This window comes from Cynocephalus volans, chromosome 14, assembly GCF_027409185.1.
Source record: "Cynocephalus volans isolate mCynVol1 chromosome 14, mCynVol1.pri, whole genome shotgun sequence".
In the NCBI taxonomy this organism is placed as follows: domain Eukaryota; kingdom Metazoa; phylum Chordata; class Mammalia; order Dermoptera; family Cynocephalidae; genus Cynocephalus; species Cynocephalus volans.
In genome coordinates, this window is record NC_084473.1 from 23,866,445 (window position 1) to 23,885,026 (window position 18,582).

Genomic DNA, 18,582 nt, shown 5'->3' on the forward strand with positions numbered 1-18,582 from the left:
AACAGTTTTTTTGTAGAGGTTTTAGGCTGTTCGATATATAGGATCATGTCATCTGCAAACAGGGACAGTTTGACTTCATCTTTTCCAATCTGGATGCCCTTTATTTCCTTCTCTTCTCTTATTGCTCTGGCTAGTACTTCCAACACTATGTTGAATAGGAGTGGTGAGAGTGGGCATCCTTGTCTAGTGCCTGTTCTTAAAGGAAAAGCTTTCAGCTTTTCCCCATTCAGGATGATACTGGCAGTGGGTTTGTCATATATGGCTTTAATTATGTTGAGATACTTTCCCTCTATACCTAACTTATAGAGGGTCTTTGTCATGAATGAGTGCTGAACTTTATCAAATGCTTTTTCAGCATCTATAGAGATGATCATATGGTCCTTGTGTTTGAGTTTATTAATATGGTGTATCACATTTATTGATTTGCGTATGTTGAACCAACCTTGCATCCCTGGGATGAATCCCACTTGATCGTGATGAATAATTTTTCGTATGTGTTGCTGTATTCTGTTTGCTAGTATTTTAGTGAGGATTTTTGCATCTATATTCATCAAGGATATCGGCCTGTAGTTTTCTTTTTTGGTTATATCTTTACCTGGTTTTGGTATCAGGATGATGTTTGCTTCATAGAATGAGTTTGGGAGATTTGCGTCCGTTTCAATCTTTTGGAATAGTTTGTAAAGAATCGGTGTCAATTCCTCTTTGAATGTTTGGTAAAATTCTGCTGTGAATCCATCTGGTCCTGGGCTTTTCTTTGTTGGGAGCCTTCTGATAACAGCTTCAATCTCCTTTATTGTTATTGGTCTGTTCAGATTTTCTACATCTTCACGGTTCAGTTTTGGTAGCTTGTGTGTGTCCAGAAATTTATCCATTTCCTCCAGATTTTCAAATTTGTTGGCGTACAGTTGTTTATAGTAGTCTCGAATGATTCCTTGTATTTCAGATGAATCAGTTGTAATATCGTCTTTTTCATTTCTAATTTTTGTTATTTGAGTCTTCTCTCTTCTTTTTTTTGTTAGCCATGCTAATGGTTTGTCAATTTTATTTATCTTTTCAAAAAACCAACTTTTTGATTCGTTGATCTTTTGAATTGTTTTTTGGTTTTCAATTTCATTCAGTTCTGCTCTGATCTTAATGATTTCTTTCCGTCTGCTAACTTTAGGATTGGATTGTTCTTGTTTTTCTAGTTCTTTAAGGTGAAGTGTTAGGTTGTTCACTTGCCATCTTTCCATTCTTCTGAAGTGAGCATTTAATGCAATAAATTTTCCCCTCAATACTGCTTTTGCAGTATCCCACAGGTTTTGGTATGATGTATCATTGTTTTCATTAGTTTCAATAAACTTTTTGATTTCCTGCTTGATTTCTTCTTGGACCCATATGTCATTAAGTAGAATGCTGTTTAATTTCCATGTGTTTGTATAGTTTCCAGAGTTTTGTTTGTTATTAATTTCTAGTTTTAATCCATTGTGGTCTGAGAAGATACATGGGATAATTCCAATTTTTTTGAATTTACTGAGACTTGATTTGTGACCTAATATGTGATCTATCCTGGAGAATGATCCATGTGCTGCTGAGAAGAATGAATATTCTGAGGTTGTTGGGTGGAATGTTCTGTAGATATCTGCCAATTCCAATTGGTCTAGAGTCTTGTTTAGATCTTGTGTTTCTCTACTGATTCCTTGCCTAGATGATCTGTCTAATATTGACAGTGGAGTGTTCAGGTCCCCTGCTATTATGGTATTAGTGTCTATTTCCTTCTTTAGGTCTAATAGAGTTTGTTTTATAAATCTGGCTGCTCCAACATTGGGTGCGTACATATTTATGATTGTTATGTCTTCTTGATGGATCAGTCCTTTTATCATTAAGTAGTGTCCCTCATTGTCTCTTTTTATGGTTTTTAGTTTAAAGTCTATTTTGTCAGATATAAGAATAGCCACTCCAGCTCGTTTTTCTTTTCTGTTTGCATGGTAAATCTTTTTCCATCCTTTCACTCTTAGTCTGTGTGAATCTTTATGGGTGAGGTGGGTCTCTTGTAGGCAGCATATAGTTGGGTCCTGCTTTTTGATCCAGTCAGCCAGTCTGTGTCTTTTAATTGGGGAATTTAAGCCTTTAACATTAAGAGTTGTTATTGAAAGGTGTTGATTTATTCCTAGCATTTTATTGGTTGTTTGGTTGTCTTAGGTGTCTTTTGTTCCTTGCTTTCTGATTTACTGTTTGGTTTCTTTGTTTGTTGGTTCCTTAGGTTGTAGATAGTGTTTTTGTTAGCTTGTTTTCTCTTCATGAATGCCATTTTTATTGTACTAGCGGGTTTAGATTTTTCTTAGGTTTTTATGGCTGTGGTAGTTATTTTTCAGGAACCAAACCCAGTACTCCCTTGAGGATTTCTTGTAAGGGTGGTCTTGTGGTAGTGAACTCCCGCAGTTTTTGTTTGTCTGAGAAATATACTATTTGCCCCTCATTTCGGAAGGATAGCCTTGCAGGGTAGAGTATTCTTGGCTGGCAATCTTTATCTTTTAGTATTTTGAAAATATCATCCCATTCCTTTCTAGCTTTTAGGGTTTGTGATGAAAAGTCTGATGTTAACCTGATTGGGGCTCCCTTATAGGTGATTTGACGCTTCTCTCTTGCAGCTTTTAAGATTCTCTCTTTGTCTCTGAGTTTTGCCAATTTGACTATGACATGTCTTGGAGAAGGCCTTTTTGGGTTGAATACGTTTGGAGATCGTTGAGCTTCCTGGATCTGAAGATCTGTGATTTTTCCTATACCTGGGAAGTTTTCTGCCACTATTTTTTTGAATATGTTTTCAATGGAATCTCCATTTTCCTCCCCTTCTGGAATACCCATGACTCGGATATTTGAGCGCTTGAGGTTGTCTGATATCTCTCTCAGATTTTCTTCCATGTCCTTGATTCTTTTTTCTTTCTTTTTGTCTCCTTGTGTTATTTCAAACAGCCCATCTTCAAGTTCAGAGGTTCTCTCTTCAACTTCGACAAGCCTGCTGGTTAAACTCTCCGTTGTGTTTTTTATTTCGCTGAATAACTTCTTCAGTTCAGCAAGTTCTGCTACATTTTTTTTCAGGACATTGATTTCCTTGTATATTTCCTCTTTCAGATCCTGTATACTTTTCCTCATTTCATCATGATGTCTAGCTGAGTTTTCTTGTATCTCATTCAGTTTCCTTAGAATTATCACTCGAAATTCCTTGTCAGTTATTTCAAGGGCTTCTTGTTCTATAGGATAGTGCTGTGCCAGGTCGGGCGCTCGCTCTGTCTCTGGTTTGTTGCCTTCCGTGTTCTCGGCGCTGCCGCCTCAGGCTGTTCAGTCGCGGCGCCGCTCGGGCGCTCCCAGGAATCTTCTTTAATGCCGGCCTGAAACCTCGAATCCTGAATAGGGCAGCTGGCCGCCTTCAGTGCGGCCCCAGCCTCCGGGATCCTGGCTGCATCCACAGCAGCCCTGGCGCCGTGTTCCCTGTTTCAAGACTCACTTTTGCAGCTAAGAATCAGTTCTTTTCCTGCTCCACACTTCAAAGCTGTTGCCTGTAAATGAGGCAGCCTCTCCTGCCGGGGGCAAAGTGGCGTTGAGCCCCCACGACCGGCCAGCAGCAGCAGTCCTCCCTTAAGAGATGGCCAGAGGAAGGTCCACAAGTTTCCCGGCTGCCTGAGGCCCAGTGGCCACCTTTTCCACCTCAGCTACTCCGCGCCAGCCGCTGCAGCCGCCGCCATCTTCGGGAGTTTCCTTACTACCACTTTAGAGCTTTTGTTTCATCTAATCCAAATTTAGTGGCCTTCTTTGAGTCCTTTGTGCTCACCATGTTCTTTTCCTTTCCCAGGGTCTTTGCACATGTTTATTCCTCAATCCAGCTTGCTTCCTCTTGATTTCCTATAGTTAACACCTATGCATTCTTCAGATGCCAACTTAGTTATTACTTCCTTAAGCGGAGCCTTCTCTTCCTTCCATAAGTCACATTTATTAGGTCAAATCTTCCCCATTCCTGTGCCTGTCTCACATGTTTTTTTTTTTTATAGCTCCAACCCATAACTGTAGGTTTTTACTAGTTTGTGTGATTATTTTGTGAATTCCTGGCTTCTCTAGTAGACTATAAGCTGCCGTTTGGTAATGGACCTTGTCTGTTCCTGCTCATCATTGTATTGTTAGTTCCTAGCACAGTAAGTGCCTTATATATAGTAAGGACACAGTAAAGATTTGTCAAATGAATAAATAAATCTATTGTACATCTTTAACTGCTATCTTAGAACATTATGGTATTAGTGGAACTAAGAAATGTTATGATATCAGGATTTTAAAACATCATTATTTGTGGAGTTAAATATTTGCTATGTTATAAGTAATGTGACCACCTTAAACAGGCTAAAAGAGACCTATTGCTAAGGAGACTTTAACAAATGCCAGATAGAGAAGGAACCTCAATCAGATTAAAAAAGCAGCTTCCTGCCTGAGAGGAGAAGAGTGGAGATTTTATTCCATCCATCTTCTAGGATCTAAAGCAAGCTTTCTCAACCTCCACACTATTGACATTTGGGGCCAGATAATTCTTTGTTGTGGGAGCCTATCCTGTATATTGTAGAATGTTTAGCAGTATCCGTGCTTCTGCACACTAAATGCCAGTAGCATCTTAGTTGTGATAACCAAAAATGTCTCCAAACATTGCCAAAAGTCCACTGGGGATGGGGAAAGCAAACTGTCCCCTAGTGGATAATCACTGTTCTAGAGAGTAAAGCTGCAGAAGACTCTTTTATGATTGGATTACATGCTTCTTTTTCATGGGAGGAAAAAGAAAGAATTTTAACAGGACAATGCCAGGGCTCCAGGCTGGAAAAACAAAAGCGACCATTTCTCTTAATTATCTCAGAGAACTGTTAAAGAGACCCAATAAACTAAGTACTCATAGTCACAAGTATGGGTCAAGGTGTTTGGAGGAATGTTGACATCAAGATACAATCCAGATGTGTGTTGTAAAAGTTAATGCCCTTGTTTATATCTGAATATAAAGTCAGTCCTTCTTAAAGGAAAATTTAAGAATAGATAAATAAAATTATTGTCTTCTGCATTTATTATTTTTTTGGTGAGATTTTTAAAATAAATAAAAGAATAAAGATCAAGAAACCATGTATATCTACCACAGATATAGAGACCAAGAATAAAATAAAAGAATGGAGACCAAGAAACCATGTATATCTACCACATATGATTAATAATATTTTGTTATATTATTAGTATTTTGTTATTATTTCATCATATCTGCATAATCTCTTTTAATTGATTTGTCTGTAATTAATTCCTCCAATCTTTTAAGAATTAAATATACATACATAGGTATTTGTGAACAATATAGAATATTTATTAAGTTTACATAGATTGAGGGCTGGCCTGTTAGCTCAGTTGGTTAGAGCATGGCCTTGTAACATCAAGGTAGAAGGTTCAGTTTCCTGTGGCCTCATACTGGCCAACCACCCACAAAAAAAAAAAAAAAAAAAAAATTTACATTAAGTGTATAATACTGTATATATTTTACTACAATATACTTTTTTAAACATGGATCTTGAGATTTAAAGATACATAGATTTATAGATTTATTCAGTCTTATTAACTTATGATTAGTATTGCATTATATGAATATACCACACTTGAAAAATCAATTTTTCTGTAGATATACACTCTCTAGAGATAAATAACGTGCTTGTTACAAATTTTCACTATTACAGCCAGCACTACAGCAAACATTCTCATACACAACTCCTGTTTTAGACATAGTTTCTTTAGGGTCTGTGTCCATTTTTATGTTAATTAGGTAATTGCCATCTTGTTCTTCAGATGACAAGCATTGAGAATTCCTCTTTTCCCATATTCTTATTAACACTATTCTATTTTCACTTGAATATTTTACTAGTCTGATGAGTGTGGGGTTATAGTTTTAAGTACATTTCCCTGATAATTAGATGAGTTGATTGTCTTTTTTTGTTGTTTTTATTACCCATTATGTTTTCCTCCTCTGTGAATTTCTTCATTGTACCTTTTGCCCATATTCCTGCTGAGTTATTTGCTCTTTTTATTTGTAAGAGTTATTTTAAACTTTCTAGTTACTAACATTTTTTTGCTTATATTTGATGCAAATGTCTTCTCCCAGCCTGTTAACTCTATTTATGATGTCTGTTGACGTACAGAAACTTAGATTTCCATGTGTCAAGATTTTTGAGGTCTTGCTTAAAAATTTTTTCTTTACTCTAAAGCCTTAAATATATTTGTGTTTTTTCTTCTAATACATATTTAGGATTTTAATTAATCTGGAATTTATATATCTGCATGAGATACTCTAGGGACCTAATTTTATTGTTTTTCTCAGTCAGTGGTTATGACACTAACCTTTCCTGCTTTTATACTGTTACCTATATCATTAACCAAAGTTCCTGTATATGTAGGAATCTGGTTCTGAGCTTTCTTATGATCATCGCCTTGATATCTGATGAGACAAGTCCTTCTTCCTTGTTTTGTTTTAGTATTATCTTCCCTGTGCTTGGTTCTTTACTCTTCTATACAGATTTTAGAATCAGGTTTTTTTAAGTTTATCGTGAAAAAAATCCTGCTGGCATTTTGAGTAGCATTTCATTTACTTTTATGGATTAAATTTGGAAAATTGAAATTTTTGTGATGTAAATTCTAGAGTGTTCTGATTTAGGAATGTAAGACTTCATTTATTCAAGTCTTTGCTGTTCATTAGTAATATTTTATAATTTTCCCTATGACTGTCTAGCCCATTTTTGGTTAGGTATATTCCAAGGTACTATAGAGTTTTTATTACTTTTAGGAATGATACTGTTTTGTCTATTGCATTTTCTAAGGAGCAGTTATTGATGTATAGGAATAGTAATTAGTAATGACTTGTGGATATTGATTGCATATCCATCCATTGTACTGAATTTTCTTATTTGTTTTAATGGTTTACAAGTATATCCTCTTCCATTTTTTGTGTACATAGTAACTAACATTATTACAAATATCAAACATTTTATATATTCTTTTTCTCTTTTTTAGATATCTTAAAGATAATTATCTTTACATGTTTGCTTTAAAAGTATTTGAAAGCACCATTTCCTTGAGGTTTATATACATGGGCTTTAGTTTTAATGAAGTGATATCTTTGATAGGGTAAATTAAAATTTTTTATTTTGAAACCAATTGACTTTGTGCATGAATACAACCTTGTAATGTTTCTGCTCCCCCAAATAGTTTATGAAGTCATTAATCATAAAGAGCATTTTTAGACATCAGAGTATTGCTGCCCTGTGTACAGAGGCCTGGATAGCAGAGTTTCTCAGCAACTGTTTGGTGGAGTGAGATATCTCATATCTGCCTCCTGTTACCTCTTCTCCCGTCCTTTATTCTTCTAGGAGAATGAGGATTAAAATGTCAGTCTTAAAAAGGTAGGTAGCTGTGCCTTATGCTTGTTTAACATTTCCAATTCAACTCAACAAGTGCTTATTAAATGCCTGCTATTCAGTCAGCGCCATTTGTGTGATGTTATAAGGATATAAGTGAAGTGTGAGATGTATTTTTATCTTCAGTTGGCTTACAAATCTGGTCATGCCATTCTTTCTTCTTAAACCTTTTGCCTTCAAAATAAATAATCATAATCAAAGTGACGATAATAGATAACATTTATTGAGCTTAAGCATATGTCAAGAACTCTACCACACAGTTTGTGTGTCTCATTTTTTTTTAATCCTCACAAAACCCTAGGAGGTAATTAATGTCATTATCCCAATTTTACAGATAAAGAAATTGAAGCTTATAGAGGTTAAATTGTTGCTAAGTGACTTGTCCAGGGTCGCATGGCTAGTAAATGACAGAGGAAGTTTGAGCCTGTACTTTTAAGCAATGTACCACACTGTTTATCATGGCTTGCAAGATCCTTTGTGATTTGGCCCAGATGTCACCTCTTGCCCTTTTGTTTCTTATCATCCACAGTTCGGCCGTACTGAACTACTTATAGGTTCTTTAACTTGATATTTTCACTCTTAATGTTACCTTTGAAAAAGCTGTTTTTTTCTTTCAGGAAACCAGCCTCTTCCTACTGCTAAGTTTATACATCTCATTCTTCAGGTCTAGGTGCCATTTTTGTGTGCTTCTGTAGTATTAATAGTCTTGTCACACAGTATTATAATGGTTCGTTTCCTTTTCTTTGTTTTCCCACTAATTGGGAGCTACATCTAATTTACTCCTCTGGGCAAAGTACATGGTTATCTGGCACATAATAAGTTAGGAGTATTTGTTGAGTTAGCTAGTAAGTTGAAGAAAAAAAGATACGTGAAAAGCTAACTCGTAGTAGCATTAACTAGCATGTCTGCAATATAAATGGTAATAAAATGGGTTAATAAAGAGAAAAATGTAGCTGGCTTGAGTAATAGAGGAAGTCTTCTTTTCCATTAAAGTAGAATTTTTTTGTCATGTGCACCTCTCCTTCAGTTTTTACTTCATTTAAACATATCTGCTCTTATTTTCTCTCGTTGGTTATTGGCTACTTCATTTCATGCTGATTTTTCCCAGTCTCAATCTCAAGTCATTTCATAGACGCCTCACCATTTCATTACTTTTAGCTCCTTGTTTCCTCTGTTCCCCCTCTTTTTGCCTATCCTGCCTGTTCTGTCACTTTCTTTAACTCCACAGTGATTTCAAGCACTTTGGTTTTTCACAAAACTTAATGTCAAAACATATTTGGGAATCCCACCAAGTGAATCCAGTTTACTCATGTTGAAATTTAGACTCATAGATTTGAACAGATCATACTTTAGACTTAAATCTACTAAATAAGTCTTGTATCAATTAGTTTCTGTAAGGTAAAATCAGATGTCCTTAAACACTATCAGATTGCAGAACCGAGGTTCTCTAAAGCCTTGCATATGTCAATATTTATGTTACTGATTTTATTCATGCCTCACTTTCAGTACCTTGGTGTGAAATTTGTCAAAATATCTTGCTGCATGTTCTTTTGGAAATTGTAAGATATAGTTACTGAATAAAATAGGAATAATTTCTCAATAATGAAAGATTTAAAAGATGAGGACAGAATATGTTAATTTATTAATTTGGTTTTGTTTTGGGATATGTACCTTTTTGTAGTATTTTGTTTTATGTGGGTAAATACATTTGATTAGTTTACATGGTTCTTTTCAATTTACTGTATTGTTGTATAAATACTATTGCTTTTATAGTCTTTGTTATTATTATTAAAAAAGAAAATTGTATTTTATAATATACAATATATACATATATACATATTGTTGCCAATTATGAGATTTTTAGCCATGGATTTTTTCCTCTTTTCACTTCTACTACTTTTATATATAGCCAAGCGATTGTGATTTCTGCTTAAAAGACAAAGAGCTACTTGTGGCTGATCATTTCTCTTATGTTAGTTTGATAATAGGAAAATTTCATAAAAGTAAAAAATTTTCAAAAAAATTTCAAAACAATACTTCACTGTTTTTGTATTTGTTACTTAAAACAAGTTGCCTGATGACTTGACTAAATATACCAGGGGTAAAGATTGGAAAACAAAAATGATCAATGTTCATTTGGTATGCTTTAAAATAAACAGTGCTGGCTGTATGCACTATTATTTCTTGTTCTCATTGTTTTGCTGTAAGATAAGTCGTTTGGTTTTGTTTATTACATTTATGAGAACTTATAAGTAGATGTGGTTTTTTTTCAATTTTTTTAGGACAAAGCTGTATAGAAAAGATGTTCTTTGTACCTTTGTCTCTAATTATTATTATTATTTTATTTTACTTTTGAATGGAGTTTTCTTTTTGATGAGGGCCATGTAATGGTCTAATTATTATAAGGATCAAGAGTTTATAAGATTTCTAATTATAACTTATTTGAACTCTAGTCCCTCATGCTTAATTTATAACAAAGTTAATTGAAAATTCAGATTTTCTATTTCAAGGAGTTATTTAGAATGTAAAATAGTTCCAAATGCAATTAGCATATTTACTCTATGTGTTCTTATAATACCTAGTAATCATTGGTTATTTGAAAATATTCAAGGTATATATTCAATGTATATATATCATTGGAGGAATGAATATATCTATTATAGCAGTCATTCACTTTATATATTTTATCCAGAATTGTTTTCTGCACTTTGGCATTTTGTAATGCCTGGGGTTTTTTGGCAGCTGGATGGTACAAGGATCTGAATCCTTGACCTTGGTGTTACCAGCATCATACTGTAACCAAGTGAGCTGACCAGCAAGCCCATATGTCTGTTTTTTAGATGTGAATTTAAATTGCTTTCTAAATCTGGTTTTATATTCTGGATAAAAATAAGTGTCTCTCTAAATCTGTAAACATTAAATACTTGGTCAGAGAAAGAAATATGGTGATATAAATGTACACTAACTGGATTTTCTTTGTGTAACAGCACTGAAAAGAGACGCAGGGAGCAAGAAAATAAATATTTAGAAGAGCTAGCTGAGTTATTGTCTGCCAACATTAGTGACATTGACAGCTTGAGTGTAAAACCAGACAAATGCAAGATTTTGAAGAAAACAGTCGATCAGATACAGTTAATGAAGAGAATGGAACAAGGTAAAAAAAAAAAAAGCAAAGACAAAACCATGGCTTTTGTACTTTTTTATTAAGACATTTCTGTGATTTACCTTTTTATTATTAAGAAACTCTATTGAACTTCATAATTTTATTAAAGAAATGTTTTTGGTAAAATGCTGTTGATTTTAGAAGGTGAATCTGGGAGCCTTCTTGTTATAACAAAGAGGCTTATTAACTTGAAAACGGGTTGTTTTGGGAAGTTAGGGGACCCAGTGTCAGGGGATTGACTCAGGAAATACAGGTTCTAGAGTTGGACCTGAGGCCCTGGCATAGAGTTGAAGCTCAGTAACTCCATGAAAGAAAATCTCTCCACCTGTATGAAGCTTATCTCTTTCCAGGCTCTGGGTGGGAAAAACAGTTTCCTCTGAAAAAACCCTGATGTATTTTTGAGGTTCGTATTTATACTACCAGTATTTACTGAAGACCCCATACCACCAAACCCCTGGGTTGCCTACCAGAAACAAAGCCAAATCGTTGTTAAGGAACACTTCCACAACCTGGCCCCATTGGAATGCCACAGAAAAAGTGATCCTGAAGGTGATTTTACACTAAAAATTTATATAACATATGAGGAAATAAGCTATGGTGAGTAAGAGCATTAAACAGGACTAGATCCAAAAGAACTCTAGATTAATAGCAGTGATATGAGAAGATCATGGACTAATATATTTAAAGCAGTCAAAGTTTTATGATTAAGATTTTTGCAGCTGGAAAATGGGTGGTCTAGTAACAGCTGATTTAGGAAACAGGAGATAGTGTGCTGCAAGCCTGCAAACTGGAGCGCCAGCAATGGGTTCCTTCCCTGCTTGGTCTCAAAACACTAACAGCCTGGCTCATACTCCCCAACGGGGCTTGGGAGGATTCCTCTGGGAATTGAGCAGTCCAAGGGAAAAGACATTAGGAGATGATCCTCAGATGAAAAAATTAGCTCCTTATCTTGTCCCCACTTCTCACATGGCTGCCATCAGCATTTTAGTACCCCCTTTAATATGAACAAAAATCCAGATATTTGAGGAAAGCCTGTAGCGTAAAAGGGAACAAACCAAGCAAACAAACAGAAAAAAAGAGAACACAGAGGAAGCAGAGGCAATGCAGGGGAGCAGAAGACAATTTAAAACAACCAAACAGTTCCTCAGAGACATAAGACAAGAATAAGATGATATGAAATGAAACACTCAAAACAAGAAATAACTTTTGAAACTCAAAAACAGGCTTGCTGGAAAAAACTGTATCTCTTTACCTTATTTGTACTCTTTGCCTCCTCACACCCTCTGCCATGATCAATTCCAGGCACAGTCTGCCTCAGGTATTTACACTTGCTGTACCCTCTGTCTGGAATGCTCTTCTCTAGATATCTACACGACTCACTCACCCCTTTCATGTCATTGCTCACATATGTCTTCTCAATGAAATTGTCCCTAACTACCCTATTTAAAATAAAATTTTAAAAAATCTACACATCCTTCTACACCTTCCTTGATTTATCTTCCCCACAGTACTTTCTACATCTGACATCTGACATATTTCATATATTGTTTGCCTGCCCCCACTAGAGCTCCACAGAGCAAGGATTTTTGTTTGTTCACCACTATATCCTTAATACCAAAACAGTGCCTGGCTATGTAGTAGGCTTTCAATGAATATTTGTTGAATGAATGGATGAAGGGGTGAAAGGTAGTTTGAAGAAATCCCTTAGAAAGTAAAATAGACAAGCAACAGAAAATGAGGGAAAGATAAGAAACTTATAGGATTAGTTCAGGAGGTGTAACATATGATTAGTCCCCGAAAAAGAGAACAGACCAAATAGAAGGGAAGAAATGATAAGAGAAATAATACAAAAAAATCCCTTCTGAGAACTAGAAGAATATAATTTTCCAGATTGAAAGCTCTCATATAGTGCCCAGTGAAGTCAATGAAAAAGAAACTTATACAAATGCACAATTTAGTGACATTTCGAAATACCAGGGAGAAAAAACAAGAGGAAAAAATAGGTCTCTCACACACACTAGATTGCTTTCACAATGAGTTCAGAATTCTAAATAACAACACTAAAAAGTAGAATTCTAGACGTAGAACTCTGTGTTCATCCAAATGAAGTTACAAGTACAAAATAAAGACATTTTCAGACATTCAGGGTCTCCCAAATTTACCTGCAGTTGTACCTTTTCAGAAATCTCCTTCAAAACCAAGGTAGTAAACCAAGAAAGAAAGGCATGGAATCTTAACCGGGAAACCATGGAATCTTAAAACACAGAAGAAAGGTAAAAGGAGACACAGAATTACAGTTGTGCACCAACCTTAAAAATTGCGAGTCCCATCAACAGATGATTGGATAAAGAGAATGTGTTATATATACACAATGGAACTACAAAGTAATACTTCACTGTTTCTGTATGTGTCATACACATAAGAATGAAAATTCTGCCATTCAAGTAGCATAGATGAGCTTTGAGAAAATTATGTTAAGTGAAATAAGCCAGGCACAGAAAGAGAAATACCACCTGTTCTCACTCATAAGTGGGAGCTAATAAATAAAGAAATGAAGAAGGACGGAGGAAGGAACAATAATAAGTTGACTTTTCAGAGTGAAACAACGGAATTCTGGTTACTAGAGATGGGAAAGGGAGAGGGAGGGGGGGATAGTGAGAAATTGGTTAATAGACACAAAACAGCTGGTTAGGAAAAATAAGTGTTGTTGATGTACAGTTGAGCTAGACATCTATAGTCAGCATTAACTTACTGCATGTTATCAAATGGCTAGAAGAGGGGAGATTGAACATACTCATCACAAAGAAATGATTAAGTTTTATAATGATGAATATGCTTATTATCCTGGTTTGATCATCACACTTTGTATACATGTATTGATACTCAAGTCTACACCACAAATATGTATAATCGATTACATTTCTATTAAAAAAAAATAGCCAGTCCCAATTGGAGCAGGTGGATAGAGGATTCCAGGAGGAATATTTCCATTAAAAAAAAGGAACACTAAGGAGTATCTGATAACTGACCAAATTGGGAGGAATTTTTGAGCTCTGGAAGAAAGGTTAGGGTTGAATTAAACTACACAGAAAATCTGAAACACAAAATATAAGAAAAGAAATGTAAATTATAGCAGACACCTTGGCTCACTTATAAAGTATATTTATGAAGCCATAGTAACATAGATATGTGTATTAAATATTGATTGCCCTAAAAATTGTTATAACTGTATTGGAAGGATAAGAGGAGAAGAAATGTATGTGTAACAGGTTAGTGTAAATAAGTTAAATTCTTACTTTCATAATAGCAGGTCAGTAGATTATATCTTATATTGACAAAATCAGAGTATAGCAAATAAGAATGTTATTGAGAAGAATGGAGTGTAATAATTAGGATTTAGGCTAGCCTACTGTAACAATACTATGGCTTTAAGGAAGTAGTCTGGGTAGGTGTCAGAGATTCACATTCCTTCCATTTTTTTGCTCTGCCATTCCTACGGTATTGCCATTATCCATGTGGCAAAACATGTCTCACCTCTCCATGTCCCAGCCAACAAAAAGAAGAAAACAAGGGGAAGAAGCATGTCTTCCTTCTTCCCCTTTACGGACAAGGCCCCAAAATTGCATGTCACTCTGTTGATATCCCTTAGGCCTGAAACTAGTCACATAGCCATTCCTACCTTAGGTTTTCCCTAAGATTTTCAATGTTTTGCTTTCTGCGCATAGTTGTTTAATCTACTTGGACTTGATGGTTTATGTTTTTTAGGACTTGTTTAAAAACAAAAACTTTCCTTACCTCAGTGTCCTAAAACACATGAAATGATGAAGGAAATGTATCTTAAAACTAGATGAGAAACTCCTACACCATAGTAATAAAAGGATAAATAGCCCAATTAAAAAATGGGCAAAGGCCAATATTTATTCAAATATTTCTCCAAAGAAGATATGCAAATGACCAATGAGCACATGAAAAAAATGCTCAACATCATTAGCCATTAGGGAAATGCAAATGGAAACCACAGTGAGCTACCACTTCACACCTACTAGATGGCTGTAATCAAAAAGACAGATACAGGTTGAGCATCCCTAATCTGAAAATCCAAAGTCTTCCAAAATCCAACACTTTCTGAGTGCTGACATGATGCCACAAGTGTAAAATTCCACACCTGTTCTCATGTGACAGCTCATGTGTTTCATGCCTAAAATTATTAAAAATATTGTGTAAAATTACCTTCAAGCTATGTATATAAGGTATATATGAAACATAAATGAATTTGGTGTTTAGAGTTTGATCTCATCCTCAAGATATTTCATTTTGTATATGCAAATATACCAAAATCCAAAAATATCTGAAATCTGAAACATTTCTGGTCCCAAACATTTTGGATGAGGGATGCTCATAACAAGTATTGGTGAGGATGGGAGAAATTGGAACACTCATATACTGCTGGTGGGAATTTAAAATGAAGCAGCCACTTTGGAAAATGTTCCAGCAGTTCCTCGAAAGGTTGAGCGTGGATACCATATGACCCAGTAATTCCACTCCTAGTTTATACCCAAGAGAAATAAAAACATATGTTCCTACAAAAACTGTACATGAATGTTCACAGCAACATTATCATAAATAGCCAAAAAGTAGAAACTACTACTGTATGTCCATCAACTGGTAAATAGATAAATAAAATGAGGTATATCCATATGATGGAATATTACTATAAAATAAAAAGGAATAAAGTACTGATAAATACTTCAACATGGTTGAACCTTGAAAACATTATGTTAAGCAAAAGAAGCTCAGTCACAAAGGGACACATATTGTATGATTCCATTTATATGTAATGTCCAGAATAGGCAAATCCATAGAGATAGAAAGTAAATTGGTGGTTGCCTTGGGCTGGGAGTGATAGGAAAATGGGGAGTGACTGCTAATAGAAATGGGGTTTCTTTTTGGGGTGATGAAAATGTTCAAAAATTGTGATGGTGGTTGCAGAACTCTGTGAATATACTAAAAACCATTGAACTGTGTGCTTTAAATGTGTGAATTGCAAACTATATGAATTATAACTCAAGGCTATTATTATAAAAACTATATGACATTTTACACCCATAGATTCACAAAAATTAAAAAACTGTTATGATATCAAGTGTCAGTGAGGATGCAGAAAAGCAAAATCAGTGGTAGAACCTCTTTAGAGAGCAATTTCTTCATACAGTACTTAGTAATGTTGAAGATACACAGATCTTACGATCCCACATTTTCAATTCTAGTATTTACCCTGAAGAAACTGTGACACATGTACAAAAGAGGAAATACTGAAAATAGTTTATCATAGCACTGTAGTAGCAAAAAGACCCACCACTAGGGGAATAGATAAATCAACTGTGGGTTGTTTATATAAAGTAATACTATACAGCAGTTTAAATGAATGGATCAAACCTGTATACATCAATGTGGTTAATCTCAAATATAATACTGAGTGGAAGAAGTAAGTTGAAATAGTCTATACATATTTATGTAAACTTTAAAACACAAAACAATAATATACTGTTCATGAAATTATATATATGTAGTAAAAGTATAAAGACATGCTTAGAAATGATTCTACCAACCTCAGAATAATGGTTGCTTCTTTTTAAAAAAAAAAGCACAGAGGAGGAAGGGTGTTAAGTCTTTAGCTATATTTGCAACATTTTATTTATTTAAAAAGGAACAACCTGAAGCAAATAATATTAACAGGTGTGAAAATTGAATGGTGGCTGTATGGATATATGCTATGTAATTTTCTGTATTTTTTGGAATATTTTAAATACGTCGTATTTTTAAGTGAAAAAATGAATCTCTATACTCAATAATAGCATATTTGGTTTTTGGTGAAGTACATAGTCTGACAGATTGGAAACTATTTAAGCATGATGCTGCTTTAGGAAGATGGGATAGCTAAAGCTGTAACTGCTCTAAACCATTGACCAGTTACAGTTTTATCTATCAGAACATCATGGCGCAGATGTGAAAAGTTACCAAGTACATGCGGGCTGTCAAAAGGAAAAATCATATCTTCATTCTCTCTTCAGTGGCAATTGATCATATCAGAAAAGAAAAAAGAAAAATGTAGGAAATAATCATTCTTTACAATTTATCTACTCGAAAGCTTTTGGTATGGACTTTTTAAAAAAGGCTATGTATGTACAGCATTTTTCTCATTATTGAAACACTGGACTCAGTCAGTATTCAAATCCTCCTGCTACCACTTACTAGTTATATGTTTTGGGGCAAATTAACCTTTGTGATGTTCTATTTTATTATCCATAAACTGAGTATAATTAAGATTAAGTGTGAAGCTTAATAAATGTTATTTGAATTTGAAATTAAGTGAGTCTATGTCTTCATAAACTAGCCTTTATGGGAATGAATCCTTCTCGGATGTGTGATTTTTAAATTTTCTTTATTACAGAGAAATCAACAACTGATGATGATGTACAAAAATCAGACATCTCATCAAGTAGTCAAGGAGTGATAGAAAAGGAATCCTTGGGACCTCTTCTTTTGGAGGTAGGTGTCCTCATTGACCAAGAAAGTGATTGAAATTGTTTTTTAGGGAATTTGGGTTTTTTTTAAATCTTCTTTTATGCTTTATATCCAATTAGTAAATTATAAAACAAAGTTTTTAAGAGCTTTTTATAATTTATTGTGAAAACTGTTTGACAGTTGTTACTATTTCAGAATAAAATATGAATAATGAACATGAAAAATCTTCATAAAGGCATTCTAAATAGTCAATGGAAAACTGAAGCTTACTGTATGGCTTTGCCTCTTATTTCAGGGGTAGATAGGACTAATTGGGAAAATAAAACATTAGAATTATTTAGCTAGCTAGTGCTGTTTATATATACTCATATACATTCTGTAGAATTTCACTTTTGAATGAGGGATGCCTCAGTTTATTGCAGTAGATGTTCTCCTGAAAAGTTTCTGACTAAAATTTTTTTAATTGTTTATGTAAACATTCTAAGAGAATTACTGTTTAAGCCATCAAAGTTTGTAATGTGAAGAACTTTTAAACTTGAATTACTTTGTAATTACTGTGTAATTTTTACCCCTGCCTTTCTTCACAAGTCTTCTTAGCAACTCACACTTGGATAGGTCTCTTTATTTTCTAACTTTGTTTTCTCCTTCGTTTGTTTTGTCCTATTACCCTAACTTCTCTTCTGTGTTTTGTATTAACCATAATTCTTTCTACCTACTGCTGATGTAAGAACATTCTCAAAATTCAGTTCATGCTTTTCCAGCCCCCAAAATATCATGTATTCCCATTGCTTCACTTGTCATCTCTATAGAGATGACGCCCAAATATGTACTGTTTGCCTTTACCTCTTTCCGTGCTCCATTCCTGTACTTGTAAAAGGCTGCTGAATATTTGTGACTCACCTATTAGCAACTTCACCCTCAAAATCTAAATGCTTTATTTCCCTTCCATGTTATACAAGTGCTTTGTTACTTTAGACTATTGTTTTTAATGATTTTTTATTAGGGGAACAAGCACATAATTTTGTAGAATTGTAAAATATAAAAGACATTGGCCATTGAAACTGAGATGGAAACTCTCTGAGCAAGAACATACACATAAAAGGGGGAGTGAGGGGACCACTGCATGTGATGGATGTTGAATTTTTAGTTGTTTTCACAACCTGTAAAATTGATTGTATAACATATGATTTTATCTTAGGAAACAGTGTTATAACAGGTATAGTAAAAATGTTAGTGGTAGAGTCTAGATGGCAGATATACAGGTATTTGCTAAAAAAATTCTTTCACCTTTGCTGTATTTTGAAAATTTTTAGAGTAAATTGCCAAAGGAAAACAAGTTATTTCCCTCTTCCACCCTCATCTCTGCCCTCTACTTACCACCTGCCACCATCCTACTATTTGATAACAGTTGGGCTGTCCTGGAGACCTGGTCCATCCTAG

General features: G+C 34.6%; 1 protein-coding gene across 13 annotated transcripts in view; it reads left to right on the forward strand.

Annotated features, from left to right (window-relative positions):
* NCOA1 (nuclear receptor coactivator 1) overlaps nucleotides 1-18,582 on the forward strand; it is a 256,917-nt gene that overhangs the window by 150,582 nt on the left and 87,753 nt on the right. For all 13 annotated transcript variants that reach the window (XM_063077723.1, XM_063077726.1, XM_063077730.1 and 10 more), the window contains 2 exons: nucleotides 10,442-10,608; nucleotides 17,069-17,166. In XM_063077723.1, coding sequence (XP_062933793.1) covers nucleotides 10,442-10,608; nucleotides 17,069-17,166 — 265 coding nt within the window. The remainder of the gene's footprint in view (nucleotides 1-10,441; nucleotides 10,609-17,068; nucleotides 17,167-18,582) is intronic.